This window comes from Nothobranchius furzeri, chromosome 3 (assembly GCF_043380555.1).
Source record: "Nothobranchius furzeri strain GRZ-AD chromosome 3, NfurGRZ-RIMD1, whole genome shotgun sequence".
Lineage (NCBI taxonomy): Eukaryota > Metazoa > Chordata > Actinopteri > Cyprinodontiformes > Nothobranchiidae > Nothobranchius > Nothobranchius furzeri.
In genome coordinates this window covers 81969307-81985423 of record NC_091743.1, presented here as the reverse complement: position 1 = coordinate 81985423, position 16117 = coordinate 81969307, and the positions used below count along the sequence as shown (strand labels likewise).

At 45.8% G+C, this 16117-nt stretch overlaps 1 protein-coding gene across 6 annotated transcripts in view; it reads left to right on the top strand.

The window, feature by feature from the left end:
- Positions 1 to 16117, top strand: part of agap1 (ArfGAP with GTPase domain, ankyrin repeat and PH domain 1) — a 70757-nt gene that overhangs the window by 4782 nt on the left and 49858 nt on the right. For 3 of the 6 annotated variants that reach the window (XM_070549624.1, XM_015957887.3, XM_070549622.1), the window contains exons 4-10: positions 2370 to 2384; positions 3414 to 3499; positions 4609 to 4750; positions 6809 to 6943; positions 13805 to 13932; positions 14139 to 14324; positions 14531 to 14623. In XM_070549624.1, the coding sequence (XP_070405725.1) occupies positions 2370 to 2384; positions 3414 to 3499; positions 4609 to 4750; positions 6809 to 6943; positions 13805 to 13932; positions 14139 to 14324; positions 14531 to 14623 (785 nt within the window). The remainder of the gene's footprint in view (positions 1 to 2369; positions 2385 to 3413; positions 3500 to 4608; positions 4751 to 6808; positions 6944 to 13804; positions 13933 to 14138; positions 14325 to 14530; positions 14624 to 16117) is intronic. The other 3 variants (XM_054735398.2, XM_015957890.3, XM_070549623.1) reach the window with 1 other exon arrangement.

Sequence of the window (16117 nt, the reverse complement as noted above, 5' to 3'; positions counted from 1 at the left end):
CAACGCTTCAAATCTCATGACACATCTGCGTGACCATCACCCACAACTCTACAGTCAACGCAAGGCAAGCTAACGTTAGCGTTTTAGCTAAAATGCGTGATCCGAGGATTTGGGTTGAGGGAGAATGCAACGAGTCGCTATATAAAGCAGCCGCAGCGCCGCTACCTGCATATAAACCGTGTCGCGGACACCGCCATGTTGAAATGACGCTATGCATTACGGGGCTCCCAGGGGCAGATAAGAGTTGGTCTCTCTCCGAGAATAATTATGAATTTAACAACGATTACTGCCTGATGACATTTTCCTACATCTGCAAAGCTCACTGGAAGGACACAAACCGAGGACAACATTTCCCTGATATAGGGTTTATTACTCAAGTAAGGGTAAAAAAGTATCTGATTAGAAGGCTACTTGAGTACTGAGTATCATCTGAACTAATATTTTTAAAATGATGACATCAAACAGACAAAAAATAAGAAGTTATGGGCAAATATTGGTATTTTAAAGACTAAAGGGAAAAATGTAAACAAATAAACAACATAATTACAAAATAACACATTTTAGGCTAAATTTAGACGCAAACTGAGGACAATATTTCCTGACATACAGGGTTTATTTAATAGTGTGAAAATGTAGCACGTTTAAAAAAAATACCGCGATAATACCGAAAACCGTGGTAATTTTGGTCACAATAACCGTGAGGTTAAATTTTCACACCGTGACAACCCTAATACAGACCATCTTAGATTAGGTTACATTTCCTTTATTCCCAGATTATGTAGTTTGTAGCACTCATTATAATGTTGTAGAAAATTTCTGGCCAATCCAAGTGATCGGTATCGGTGATCAGCATTCTTTGATATCGGTATCGGTGATCAGCATTCTTTGATATCGGTATCGGTGATCGACAGCAAAAAACCTGATCGGTGCATCCCTATCAGTTTCCAGACTAGGTTCTAGCCCTGAGGAGCAACATGTGACATGTCCATCACTGGCCCCAGTAAGCATGTGACCGCTGCTGCTGGAGCGACCATGTTTCCGATGATGATGATGATGATGATGATGATGATGTGGGTGCTCCCATGGCTCTTTTTACAGTTCAAGTGTTCCGCACGCAGATGTTTCCAGAGATGATTTCAGTCTTGTTGATAATTTCCAGCTCGAAGTGAAACATCTCCTTGTTCTCCAGTACGATCTGGTACAACAGCTATGGGAAGGGTGGAGGAAATGACTCCATGTTGGAGTCTCTTTAGCCCTTCACTGAGCTGGGGTTCCCGAGGAGCCGATCACCTCCAGCAAACATCTTCTAGCAGTCCTGGAATCTGGGGACAGGGTTTAGACCAGTTCCTCTGGCAGTGCTCTGCAGAAGCTGGACTCTGGTTACCATGGAGACTGTACACATCTCACTCATATGATGTCTTTACCCCAGCCTTCAATCTCAGGCCTAATGGTATAATAATAATAATAATAGTTGTTATCTGATCCACACTAGTCTTTGTCCATGTCTCACTGAGGCTTACCTCCATAAAGCCTGGTTTATGCTTCTCCGTCAGCTCCGCAAGGGACAGACACGCACGGATTGACGGAAGCGATTTGCTCTTTTACTTCTCCGTCTCCTGGAGAGTGTTGCAAAGCAATTCCTCGGCAGGACAACAGAGGGCGTAGCGCTGTTCTGTGGTATCCTGTCATGTATCGTCCAAGATCGTGTGTTTATATTGTGTTTTTTGTGTATATAAGAGACTTTTACATATTTGTCTCTCATTCTCCCACCTCTTCATGTGCTCCCGACCTCTAAACCCATGTTTCCTGTCATTTCCGTCCACAAATAAAACGCTTGCTGCGCATCTTTTCACTCCTCCAGTCACGGGAGGATGAAACGTTCATATTTTTAGAGTTTTTTTCACGAGGTATTCTTCAAGCTTCTCCGTGTCTGCCGCTAGTTAAACTCGGCTCTCTTTGCAATGGCGACGCTGTAAACAACAGCGGCGTCCTGACCAATCACAAGCTTGCGTAATCCGTCTCGTTCGACGGATGTTTAAAAAAGTGGGCTCGAGTCCGTACGTACTTGCGAGCCTGCCGGAGCCCTACGCAAGGACGGATAATGGCGTTGCGTGTCTCCGCACTGACGCAGACGGAGAAGCATAAATCAGGCTTAACACTCAACTCTTTGGACTGGGAGGTCACCTGACCTCTGACTTTGACCCTTGACCTTTGACTGCCACAACTCTCTGAAGCTCTTAGACCTCCAGGTTCTTCAGGTTCTGCTGCTTTTACGTCTCTGTTTATTACCACCCCCCTCCCCGTTGATCTGAATCCTTCATGCTCTGTTTTTCTTCTCTTCCTGTCTTTGGACTCACCTTGTGTAACAGCTGACGTGGATGCAGGTAAAAACACCCTCCTCACCTCCCTCTATCCTAGATCCTGTTAGAGGTGGATTCAGGTTCAGTTCTGCAGATCCTTGGCTTCATCTCCGATCTGGTTGTGTCGGGTCGGGTCTGATCTATTCCGGTCTGGCTTGATCCCAGACCAGATCATTTTTCAGTCGGTCTGTAGTCTTAAAGCGGTCCTAGAATACAAAACTACATTTACCTTGTTGTTGTTGATGAGCAAGGCAGCTAGGGGTTCAACAAGGTCCGTTCCATCTCTGACCTGCTTTTATGTAAACCAGTAAAGCTTTAAGCTCATGAGATTAGACACGCCCCTTTCATCTGCATGTCCCAACCCACTTCAGCATCAGAAATATAAAACCTTACTAGGTAGTTATAGAACCAGCAGAGTTTACCGGCCAATCAGCACACGGCTCATTTCATATTCACGTCTTGGTCAAGTGGGCGGGGTTAACCTGTCTCATGGCTCTTATTATGAGGCTGTCTTTGGCCCCAAGGTCATTTTGGGCCCCAACACAGTTTCATGTGTGTCATAGAGCCACAAAGTTGTTCTAGGACCTCTTTAGGTTATCCAGACCACCTGATCTCTGAAGAAAACCAGATGGTCGGGATATTTAGGTCTACTGGGACCTGAAACTGCTGATCCTGGACCTGAGCTTTTAGTACCACCCCCTCATCACCATCATCATTACCATCATCATCATTCTCCACTGTAGTTGAACTCCATATCCACATCAGTTGTCCGATCCTGTTTTCAGTTCTGATTCCAATCCTGGTTCTGGTACTAACACTCATCAGACTAATCTGTTATAACCTCCAGCATCATTCAATAGCTCCGCCCACATTCTTTAGAGACATGAATGGCTCCACAGAGCTTCAGACTTCAGGGTCAAAGGTCAGAACTCTGTGGTGATCAGATCTGAGATCAGAGGAACATCTTTCATCCTCATTGCTCGGCGTCATCTTGCATAGCTCCTCCTACCTGGTACCTTGAGTGCGGTCAGCTGATTGGCGGCTGTTTTCCAGGAGGACGCTTTAAGAAGGAGATGGTGGTGGACGGTCAGAGCCACTTGCTGCTGATCAGAGATGAAGGAGGTCCTCCTGAGGCTCAGGTAGGTTCTGCTCCACTCTGATGGGTTGGGTCAGGTTCGGGACAACTTCTTCTGATGGGCTTGAACTGGGGATGCTCCAATCCGATCACGTGATCGGAAACAGGTCAGATCTCGTGATGTTCAGGGAATCGGAATCGGTGGGAAAAATCAGATTTTACCATACAAGCGCCTCTACATCAGTATTCTTTGTTTCACAGACGACACCATAAAGTCCCACAATTTAAGGTAGTTTGGGAATCCACGCACCATAACATGTAGCAGTTAGCTAACAGAGCATAGTTGTCACCTCAAGAGAGAAAAAATGTCTGTTATTTATTTTTGAATGAACAGCAAAAGGAGTGTTTTAAACGCGTGTTATGTGTGCAAAGGCTTTAATGAGGTGGAAAAGGTCGTGCTGCGTTCAACACTAATGTGCCACCTTAAAAAACCGACCCTGCTCAGTTCACTGCAGGAATTCAGCTAAGCCAGCCGACACGAAAAGATACTTAAAGAAACCAAGAAATGGTCTACGGACAGCAAACATGCCAAGAGAGCTGAATATTTATCACACTGCATGAGTGTCTGAGGTTGCAAACGTCGTGTTCTTCAGTCTCCCTGAGTCACGGTATGATCTGCTCTCTTCTTACCGTTACAAACGTAGCAGCTTCACAGTTGTTTTGTAGACAAAAGTTACTCTGCTGCTGACCGTCATGCGCCACGCCTTTTGCTGAAAGCAACCACACACGGAGTACACGATAAAAAATATGAGCGACTGGGCTACTTTTACATTTATTCGTAATGTTAACGCGCTTCTTAGTAAAGTACTTCCTAAACAAGTGATGTTTTTTGGCTAATCTACTAAAGAAACTAAATTAATACAGAAAGAAAGAAACGCATTAATGTTAATAAGGACAACTCTAGTGTGTTCGCCTTCTTTCGTTTCTGAACTATCGGATCGGGACTCGGTATCAGCAGATCCTTAAAATCAAATGACTCGGAATTGGATCGGGAGCAAAAAAAAAAAAAAAAGTGATCGGAACATCCTTAGCTTGAGCTTTTTTGTGCACTAGAAAATGTACCGGGACCGGTTATGTGTTGCTCCAGGCTGAAGGTTGTGTTCTGTTTTGTAGTTTGCATTATGGGTTGACGCCATCGTCTTCGTCTTCAGTCTGGAGGACGAGATCAGCTTCCAGACGGTCTACCACTACTTCAACCGCCTGGCCAGCTTCAGGAACGCCACAGACCTGCCACTGGTTCTGGTCGGGACACAAGGTCTGACACACACCTCTTGTCTCGGTACTAGGACCGGTCAGATTTGATCCACGTCAGTCTGATTGAGGCTCTGCTGCCTCCTTCTGGCCCCAGATCAGAACTACAGCTGATCTCAGTTCAGTTTACCACTGGGGTCGGTTCTGATCTAGTCCATTGATCTAGATCAGGACCCTGGTTCTAGATCAGAACATTGGTTCTAGATCAGGACCCTGGATATGGATCAGGACCTTGGTTTAAAATCAGGACCCTGGTTCTGGATCAGGAACTTGGTTCTAGATTAGTACCCTGGATCAGGACTCTGGTTCTAGTTCAGAACCCAGGTTCTAGATCAGGAACCTGGTTCTGGTTCAGGACTCTGGTTTTAGATCAGGACCCAGGTTCTAGATCAGAACCTTGGTTCTAGATCAGGACCATGGATCTGGATCAGGACTCTGGTTCTAGATCAAGACTCTGGTTCTAGATCAGGTCCCTGGCTTTAGATCAGGACCCAGGTTCTAGGTCAGGACTCAGGTTCTGGATCATGACCCTGGTTCTGGATCACAGTATTAGTTTCTGATCAGGATTCTGGTTTTGGATCAAGGCCCTGGTTCTAGATCAAGACCCTGGTTTTGGATCAGGAACTTTGTTCTAGATCAAGACTCTGGTTCTGGATCAGGACCTTTGTACTGAACCAGGACCTTGGTTCTAGATCAAGACCCTGGTTTTGGATCAGAACCCTGGCTTTAGATCAGGACCCAGGTTCTAGATCAGGATCTTGGTTCTAGATCAAGACCCTCATTTTGGATCAGGACCCTGGCTTTAGATCAGGACCCAGGTTCTAGATCAGGACCCTGGTTCCTGATCAGGACCTTGGTTCTGGATCAGGAACTTTGTTCTGGATCAGGACCCAGATTCTGGATTAGGACCCTGGTTCTATATCAGGACCTTGGTTTTACATCAGGACCTTGGTTCTGGATCAGAACCCTGGTTCTTGATCAGGACCTTGGTTCTGGATCAGGAACTTTGTTCTGGATCAGGACACTTGTTCTGGATCAGTACAGTGGTTCTAGATCAGGACCCTGGTTCTGGATCAGGACACTGGTTCTAGATCAGGACCCTCGTTCCAAATCAGGACCTTCACTCTAGATCAGGACCTTGATTATGGATCAGAACCCTGGTTCTAGATCAGGACCCTGGTTCTTTATGGATCTGTGACTTTGGGAGGAAACCAAACACATGAGGTTCTAATGAAACAGATTCATGTAGTTCTAGTCCTGAAAGGGTTCCAGAGACCAGGATCAGTCTGATTCAACCCAAAGCCACTTGCTCATCTGTTGAAAGGAACCATAACCCAGACAGACATTAGGCGACCCCAGAACCAACAGGTCAGAGGTCAAAGGTCATGACATATAATCAAATGCTTAGCAGATCTCTAAATGCTTTTATTTTGGTGACCTGAATTGTTTCCTGTGTTTTGTTTTGATATTGTACTCTCTACCTCAGTCACCTCAGGCACTGGTTCAGGAACCGAAACCACTTCCTGACCCCTGTTGGAACATTTAAAAAGGGGCGGGGCAAATTTGGTAAACTTACTAAATAAAAAAATCATTAAAAACCAATGAATGTTTAATTTGTTTAATCAAATATTAGCAATGGAATTAGATTTGATCAGATTCTTTTGGATGGAGCAGTTCTGGTGATTCTGTCCTTCGCAGAAGCTTCATAATTAAATTGATGAAGGTTCTGGAGACTCTTCTCTTGCCTGAGCTCCTCAGAGCCTGATCAAAGGGGGGTTTTAGCAGCAGGAGACCTGGACCCACCAGGAGGTGGCGCCAAAGTCCATCTGATCTTTCTATAAGCTGCTGGTCTGGAACCAGTTTCTAAGTCCAGATGTTTCAGGCTGCTTTTGTGTGTCCCAGATCTGATCCATTCAGTCTGGAACCTGGTCCACCTGTAGGACCTTGTCCACCTGACCACCGCTGCATTGTCCTGAGAGATCTGGACACACAGAGACATCACAGTACTGTTGCAATTTTTAGCAACATGTTAGCAGGAAGTTGTTTTTCTGTTTCCTGTCAGATGCCATCAGCTCGTCCAATCCGAGGGTGATTGACGACAGCCGTGCCAGGAAGCTGTCCAATGACCTGAAGCGCTGCACCTACTATGAGACCTGTGCTACCTACGGCCTAAACGTGGAGCGGGTCTTCCAGGACGGTAAGAGGTTCTGGACTCATTGTCGGCAGAAACCCGGGATGGGGGAGCACAGAGACATCACAGTACAGATTAAATTTCTGATCCCATATGGAACCCCCGAACCAGCGCAGAAGTTCCTGTTATCGTTTCTAGTTCTTCTGACCTTCGATTAAAAGTGGTACTTCACTGAAAAACCATTTTTACTGATAATTTCTGATTATAAACAGTCAACTGTGGGTTTTTCATGCACGCTGAACATGAAAACAGTCTCCTACACCTACCTCCTACTTTAGCTTGTGATAGATAATAGACAGTGAAACTCTAGGATTAGAAAAGCCTGACAGATCTACGTCACACTGCTACTTAACGTTCATGGACTTACCCATCTTGACTCACGACGGGGAAGGCTGTTGTTGGTTTAGCGTCCAACAGAGAACGTATCTGTTAATAGAAGCTAACTGTTAGCATTAGAAACTTCACCACACAGCAGAACTTCTCCAAGCTTGTGTTATTTGTGGAGATTAAATGTCAGTGTTGTAAGTTAGTGGTAGGGTTGTGTTGCTGATATCCAATCAGAGGCGAGATGTTCAAATATCAGGAAGTAAGACTCCAAATCCTGCCGTGGTAAGATAGTTTCTCCTCCAGCTGTGAAACAGGTGCATCTGAGCTTTTTTTCCCCAGAGTATGACTTACAAGGCATTCATTCCTACTAGAGACCACTGCACATGAAATATGAGTCCTCTTTAGTCTTTGACCCAGTTTAGTTTCTAGTTCTGTTTCTTTTCAAGGCTGACCTTTACACCCTGAATCATTCAAGATCTCTAACTAAAGGGATGAGCCACATGTTGCCTCTAGAAAAAGAAACCAGACATTCCTCTGAACACATCGTGATGCAGCCTTCATCGCTGACTCCACTCATCCACTGAGTTCTGATTTGTTCTTGTTTCCTGCTGATGGTTCCTTAATCCATGCCTCTGGTCCAGTCACATCCCTCATGTATGGGTAAAATGCAGTTCTTAGTTAGTCCTGCAGGGGGAGGCGATGCAGCACAGAGAGTTGGTAGGTGTGCGCACGTGCGTGTGTGTGTGTGTGTGTGTGTGTGTGTGTGTGTGTGTGTGTGTGTGTGTGTGTGTTTGGATGTTTTCGGCCTCAGGAGAGAGCTCCTCACTAAACGCTGCCTTGTTATCCTCTTTATCATTCCTCCGTGTGTATTGCTGAGTGGAGAAATGTGTGTCTGTGTGTTAATCTGGGTTTTGTGTGTGTGTGTGTGTGTGTGTGTGTGTGTGTGTGTGTGTGTGTGTGTGTGTGTGTGTGTGTACTTGGCTCCTTGTATTTGTCTCATTATCTCAGATTAATCAGTTTTCTAATCATCCAGCAGAACGATGAGTTTAATGTTTTCTGTCGACAGCAGCCGCCAGCCCTGTGTGTGTGTGTGTGTATATGTGTGTGTGTGTGCGTGTGTGTCTGTGTGTCTGTCTTTGTGGTGAATAATTGTTCCTAAACCCTCTGATTTAAACAACATTTTGTAAACACGAGTGCGTCGATTGTGTGTAAAATCAGGACACACGAACAAGAAGTGTGTGTGTGTGTGTGTGTATAAGTATCATTTATATATTTTGTGACCTTCGCTTCATTGATCAACCAATCGATGGCGGCTGCTGTAAGGGTGGTGCTTTAATTACACTCATCTTCATGATCAGCGGGATCGTCATGGCGATGAGCAGGTTCACACTGACCCAACAGAACCGTAGAATGTTTTGGTGTTGTGATTTTGTAGTTGTGTGTGTGTGTGCGTGTGTGTGTGCGCGTGCGTGAGTGTGCTCATCTTTTAGTTTGTGTATTTGAATATGTGTATTTGTTGGTGTGTGCACACATGTGAATGTGTGAGTGTGTGTTTGTGCATGCATACATGCCTGTGTGTGCACGTGTGCGTGAGCATGCATAGGTGAGTGTGTGTGTATGTGCGTGCTTGTTCGTGTGTGCGCTTGTGGGTATGTGTGTACGTGTGTGTAAACGTTCATAGGTGTGTATGTGCATGAGTGCTTGTTTGTGTGTGTACACGTGTGTGTGTGTGTGTGTGTGTGTGTGTGTGTGTGTGTGTGTGTGTGTGTGTGTGTGTGTGTGTGTGTGTCGTCATCAGTGTGCTGTAATGTGAAGTGAAGCCTGTTCTGGTCGAAGGGGCGGGGTCACTGACCACTGTATGAGGGATGGGGGATGACAGCACTGTGCTCTCTCATCCATCAGTGTGCTAATTTAATTAGCCTAATTACAGCAACATGAACCCTAAACACACACACACACACACACGCTCATCTTTATAATCCGTGTCAAAGTGCAGACTTTGGATGCTACGTTGGCACTCACTAATGAGCTGTAATGAACACACACACACACTCAGACACACAATGTTAAAGAACTGCCAAGAAATCACATCAAGTGTGTAAATATTCACACACAAATACACACATGACAGTGTGTAAACAACGCTCACATTGTGTTGTCCGTGTGCACTTGTGTGTGTGTTATTATGAATCTTCAGTCTTATCCAGCCTGTTACACAGCTCCAGCGTCATCGTACTCAGAAAGATAAAAAGTGTTTAGAGTAAACCCCACAGCGAGGTGACGCGTGGTGTTTCTGTGGTACGGACCAGCACTGCTTTTGTATTCTTAGTGCTTTGCATCGATCAAGATTGTCTGACTTTTACACAAAATATTATTATTGCTATTTTCTGTCTTTCGATCTCTCGCTTCCTCCCTCCTTGTGAACTAGACCCTTGAGCTCACCGTGGACCTCACCACGGCCTCAGATTTAGTGGTGCCGATCTTCATCCCTGCTGCTTCACACTTAGCAGTGAACAGAGAAAAACACCTTCCACCAATGGCCGTGCTTACAAAGTTCCCCTCCACACACACCAGCTACATTCCTTCTCTGCATCAGTTAAACACCCCCACAGTCCCGTGCTACATTACTATTGCTGTCTCACGAGAACAACCTGAGACCACAAACAACAACTAGATGGAAATGAAGATAAATTGCTAATATCGGCCCAGCTTGACTTATCGGACGATTCCGATGTTGCTCATGCGTCCTATAGCGCTCCGGGAGTGGACGTCACTCCTCCTGGCATGCAACAGTTCAAATCGAAACGGCGCCATATTGGCAGGCAGAAGCCCGCAGCTGGACTATTTGTTATTGTCAGAAAACTCAAAATGGGAAATATGGTAGATTCCTATTGTGCCCCAGAATGCCAGAACAGATGCGGACGACATAAGGAATGAGCCATCTACAGGATTCCCCAAGATCTGGAGCGCCACAAACGTTGGATCATTGTAATAAAACACGCTAGTGACCGGGCTAAAATGAAGCTGTGGGATCCCGAGAGTAAAGGTTTTCATTTATGCAGCGACCGCTTCATATCAGGTACTTAAACCAACGTTTCCTCAACTGTGTATGGTATTCATTTTAAATGCTTTTATTACAATTCTTAGTGGGCTTCCTAAACTTATTTTGGCGTGGCTTTTTCTGTCTTATTACTCATAGCAACAAGTAAACATCACGTAAAACGTTGCCTCGTGATTTCTGCGTGCTGCTGTTTACGTGTTTTATGATCACAGCAATTAACCGGATAAGCTGTATTTAATTTTTAAGCAATGGTTGATCAATTGTCAGATCACACATGAAAAGCACTTTGGATTGCTATTTGACAGATCTTGAGACGCTCCTGCCTGACATATTTATTTTATTCACGGAAAAAAATTGGACTAGTGATTTCTCTTGGCTTTCAGTTTATACATTCAAACAGCACAGCTCTCTGTTTAAACTACTTACATGTAAATCTGTTATTTGTCCATCCATCCATTTTCATCCGCTTATCCGGAGTCGGGTTGCGGGGGCAGTAGCCTAAGTTGAGAGGCCCAGACTTCCCTCTCCCCAGCCACTTGGGCCAGCTCCTCCGGGGAAATCCCAAGACGTTCCCTGGCCAGGTCTGGTAAGAAGTCCGCTCCGACAGCTTCTGGCGTTTTTAAAGCGTATCCCAGGGGCACGATAAGGGTCAGAGATGTTTAGTCTATTTAATTTCTGACTATATAAAACGATTTCTTCGGTTTTAAAGTGTGAAGTAAACTCAGACGAAGTAAAATCCAAGCCGATCCCGTTCATTTTGTTTACCTTTGTTGCCTGCCAACATGGCGCAACTCTCTGAGAGTCACGTGAAGTCCGGAGCTCTGTAATACACAGAAACAGTGACATCGGTCCAACTTACTGCCAGCAACACAACCCAGACTCACTGTATGGCCCATAACAGAGAGCCATCTTCCTCATAGTCCCCCACAAGGTTGTTGTGACCTGGGGACATGGCCATTAGCCTTTTCCGGGTTTGGGCAAATTCTTGTGACCCCTCCAGCACTCTAGCAAGAGTAAAGAGCTGGTCTATGGTTCCACAGCCAGGAGAAAACCCACATTGTCCCTTCTCAACCTGATTTCACACTATCCACCGGACCCTCGTCTCCAGTATGTTGGAGTGGACTTCTCCATGGAGGCTGAGGAGTGTGGTCCCTCTGGTCCCTTTTCTTAACCATCACTGGCACCACCCCTGATGTCCCTGCAGTGTTGCACAAACGTGTCAACCAAGATCGTCCTACAACTTTCATAGCCCTGAGATAACCAAGATGGACCTCTTCAACCTCCAGAGCTCCTTTACTGCACAGATTATTGATGACAAGATCTGTCAACAAAATAAAGTCAACAACATTGAGGAAAAATCAGTCAGTAACAGTCCATCGATCAACAACTTTCAGTCAGTCAGCTGTTTTCAAGGTGCCCCAATGGAACCAGTAGTTTATTCTGTGAAACTCATCAATTTTCATTGGAACAGAGGGAATGGGCCTGTTCCCGACCCTGCTGATTCAGTTGACACGTTAGGATAGACTGTATATGCTTTGGTCTGACGCTCCTGGACCACATCTTTGTGTTTGGACACTGTCACTTCAACACTTGTACCCTCCAGGTCTCAGGTGGAACTTCTGGATTAGGACCAAACCAAGTCCCTTTCAGAAGTATGTGGAAGGTTTAAATTAGGGATGTGTCCATATAAAAATGTGGGTCGATATCCAATATTAATATCGCTGATGTAGCTGATAACCAATGTTTACGATATTGCATTATTATTTCATGGTTTGATACTGAATCTACATTTAAAAGTAGAGTTTAAATGTTTTATTGAGGATTTACATGTAAACAGCTACTGTATTTATGTGTATGGTGCAACCTCCGACTGCCAGGTGGCAGAAGTTTTTACCGCATTCATTCTGATGGAACAACAACATGTTGCGATAACACTAGATGTTTATCTTCTGGCTCTTGGAGAGTACAGACGCTTTTTTCTCCTCTCCCTCCCTCCTTATCCCAAGGCTGTTTGTCCTGCTCTGGGTGCACGGCGATTTCTGCATTTTTTCTGGAAACTGGAAATTATTAAAAATGGACCTGGTCAGTTGGTCTCTCAACGCGATTGACAAAATTTTTTTCAACGATGAAAACGGGAGAAGGGGCTCCCAGATGCCCCTCTGGGACAGAGCCAGCTGGGTATGTCATGGACTCCTGGAAAAAGTGGAACCTGATCTGCCTCTCTCAACTGTCTCTAGAGGATTCTGAAGATGTCTGGATATTTGTCGTTTTGGTGTTGAGATTCCTGCTGTTTGGCCTGAGCGGTTACCTGGCTTACCGGAAAATTAACGAGTTTTTGAGCTCAATCCCGGAGCTCAGGGATGGATTAGACCGCGCTGTGAACGCACAGACTCATATAATTGTTGAGATGAGTCGTAAGCTTGGAACTTTGGCTGAGATTCAGGCTCTGACACAGAAGGTTGATTCCATCAAGGAGCGAGTGGACGGATCAGCACGGATTGGGATGGATTAATTATGCCATTATTGGATCTAGAGGGGTTGTAGATCAACAGAACTTTATGGCAGAGAGGAAATTATCTCTGTCGGTCCCCAAAACAATTTTAATCTGAATCTGGTACCCTTGAGCCTGTGAGGCTGAAGTAAAAACTCCCCCCTCAGAAGAAATGTGGAATGCTGCCGTCGCTATGGAAACTCTTTCTCCCTATCCCAGCCTGGGCGGGACTGTGACAGGTGAAGGCCTTGGAACCGTATCTAGAAGTAAATGTGCCCTCCAACCCATTATCTCCCTCCCCTGTCCAAACGGAGGTGATGAGCGCTGCCCCATGCGGCTGCACGCACTGAAGTGAGGAGAGTCCCAACCCTACCTCCCCACCTAGTGGACACTTATGTTGTGTAATGTCTGAAGTCTGTGAGCATATCTGTCTGAGGTGTTTTTTTGCATAGCAAAGCTGTCCTCTCTGTGGAGGGTAACTCTGAAGTGCCTTTTTTTCCCTCCCCGTGACTCAATCCTCATACAAACCCTCTTGATCTATTACGGTAGCGTGACTTGGGTTGTGAACGACCACAGTCACCAATTCCTGTCATGTGTCTATGTCTGTATGTCTGATCTCAGAATTGTGTGTACTGAAACTCTAATTTCCCTCTGAGATTAATAAAGTATTTTTGAATTTGAATTTGAGTGAGTCTGGGAGGCATCTGGCCTGAGTGTTACAATTAAGTTCAGTCCGACAAACCGCAAACATCTCTGGCTTTTAGTAACGCGATACATCGAATCGCCTCCCCTGTAATGTGATAAATGTATTGCCAGGTTCTTGCCGTCACACACCCCTACATATAAGAATAGTATATAAATGTATTGTTATTTTATACACACACCACACACACGCACGCCTCTGGGATGATTGCTGTCACTGTCATGTGACCAAACCGTGATTAGATCTCTGCTGCGGAGTGTTAAAGTTGTTGTGTGTTTTCTGCAGTTGCCCAGAAGATCGTTACCATCAGGAAGAAGCAGCAGCTCTCCATCGGACCTTGCAAGTCACTCCCAAACTCCCCGAGTCACTCGTCTGTCTGCTCCACACAAGTCTCTGCTGTCCATGTCAGCCAGGTCAGAGGTTTCACACACTTATGATTAAAACCACCAGGTCACCCTGCAGTCCTCACCAGGGTCCTCACTATTTTGTCCTGAGCATTCAGCCCTAACTATCAGGTCCTTTCTTCAAGTGAGACATCTCTCCTCTGGTGGGACATGTCTCCCTGTGGGAGTCATGTCCCCCTTTGACGGTTCTTTCTGTCTTCTATGTTCTTAAACAGACCAGTAATGGTGGTGGAGGTGGAGGTGGAGGTGGTGGTGGGGGTGGGGGTCTCAGTGATTTCTCATCCTCGGTTCCGTCCACACCCAGCACTAGTCAGAAGGAGCTCCGGATGGACGTCCTCCAAAGCTCCAACACCCCAACTCCGGTCCGGAAGCAGTCCAAACGGCGCTCTAACCTCTTCACGGTGAGTCCTCAAAGACAGCAGGACACAGAAGGACCAACCAAAGGAGGGACAAGGACAGTTTAAAACATTTGTGTTGGAGAGCAAAGTCTGGATTTTATTGTGTTTCAATGTGGTTCTAGTTGAGACTTGAGCGGAACCATCATAGCTGTCTGGGTCCGGTTACGCTCTGAGGTTCTGACAGGGTGTGTCTTTTCTCTGGTCCACAGTCCAGAAAGACCAGCGACCCAGACAAAGACAAGAAAGGTCTGGAGACTCGATCCGACAGCATCGGCAGTGGACGGGCCATCCCGATCAAACAGGTGAGTGGTTCTGAGGGTCGGGTCCATCTGGGTCCCCCGTCTTTCCTTCTCCCCATTTCTCTGTCTCCCTTTTTTCGCACCTCCTCATCTTTGTCCTCCCCTCTTCAGCCTCCCCCCTCCCTTCATCTCCCCCTTCACCCTCCCTCTCTCCATGTGTCCCCTATGTTTTCTCTGTGGCTCCGCCTCCCACTGTGTCTGATATGTGAGCCGACCAATTAGAGGTCTAGAAAATGGGGGTGCAGGATTTTGTCCTCGTTGAAGAGACAGATCTGAAGACCAGAGGAGATCCTTAAGCAGTTCTCAGAGACTTCAAACACCTCCCACCCCCTATAGTTTCCGGTTTGATTCCACGTCAGGCAGGGACTCTTTTAGTCCCCGATCAGAACCAGATCCAGATGGACCATAACGAGCTTCGGTTCTCAGGTTTAGTGTTGGGCGAGGTTTCTGGACCCGGGTGTGCTGGTTAACCTAGTCAGGAACTTCTCTTTTTATTTAAAATTCTGAGGTGAAAACCTGTTCAGATCTGGAGATCGCACCACGTTTACCTCTGGAACCTTTGGACTTGGACCTAAAGATGTCCTCTGGTGTGAGGACAACCAGAAACAAGAGGGTTTCATGAATGGTGCTCTAGGACATACTCTCGTCCTGACCAAGGTTCTTCCCTCATCAACATGTTCTGGTCTGGTTCTGGTTCGGCTCAGTTTGAGGTCTGAAAACAGCCAAGTCTTTAGTTTCATCAAGAAGCAAATCCTGCAGCTGGTGGTTGTCTCAGCGTCTAAACAACGTTATTATAAATCTGAAGAGTTATTAAACACAAAGTTCACCTGAAATAACAGTCTGCCAATCTGTGTGTGTGTGTGCGTGTGTGTGTGTGTGTGTGTGTGTGTGTGTGTGTGTGATTTTAATGAGTGTGGCGCTCTCCTAACAAAGGCGTTCCTCTGTTAACAAAAGGCGAAGTGAAGCACCGACACCTCGAGATGTCGAGAGCAGCTCTAATGAGATCAGAACCAGCAGAGCGGGTTCACACACACACACACACACACACACACACACACACACACACACACACACTCACACATGGAACAACAGAGATCTGAGACCCTGAGTGAGATCTGAGGTTATCTGAAGAACAGAACCCACAGAACCGCTGGCCCTGTCTAAGAGCCGGTGTTCTAACGTTCCTACAGAAACGCGGCGCTCCGCCCGTCGGTCGGTGCTCCTCCATAGAAAATAGCTGCTGTGAATTAGTTGTAAAGAAAAGGTGAACATGGTGAACGTAGTCCTCAGCTCACTGCTGGGTGGACTGGTTTCACACGGCACTTTGAAACGCTTTAGAAAAATCTTAAAGTGAACATAGCTTTTTTATACTATTGAATGCTAGAACACCTTAAATAGGCACCTTGTGCTGATGCACCAAACTGCATGTAAGATTAGAGTGTAGTAAATGTTTTCAAGGGTTCTATTAGAACAGAAGATTGTTGCACCATAGGAACA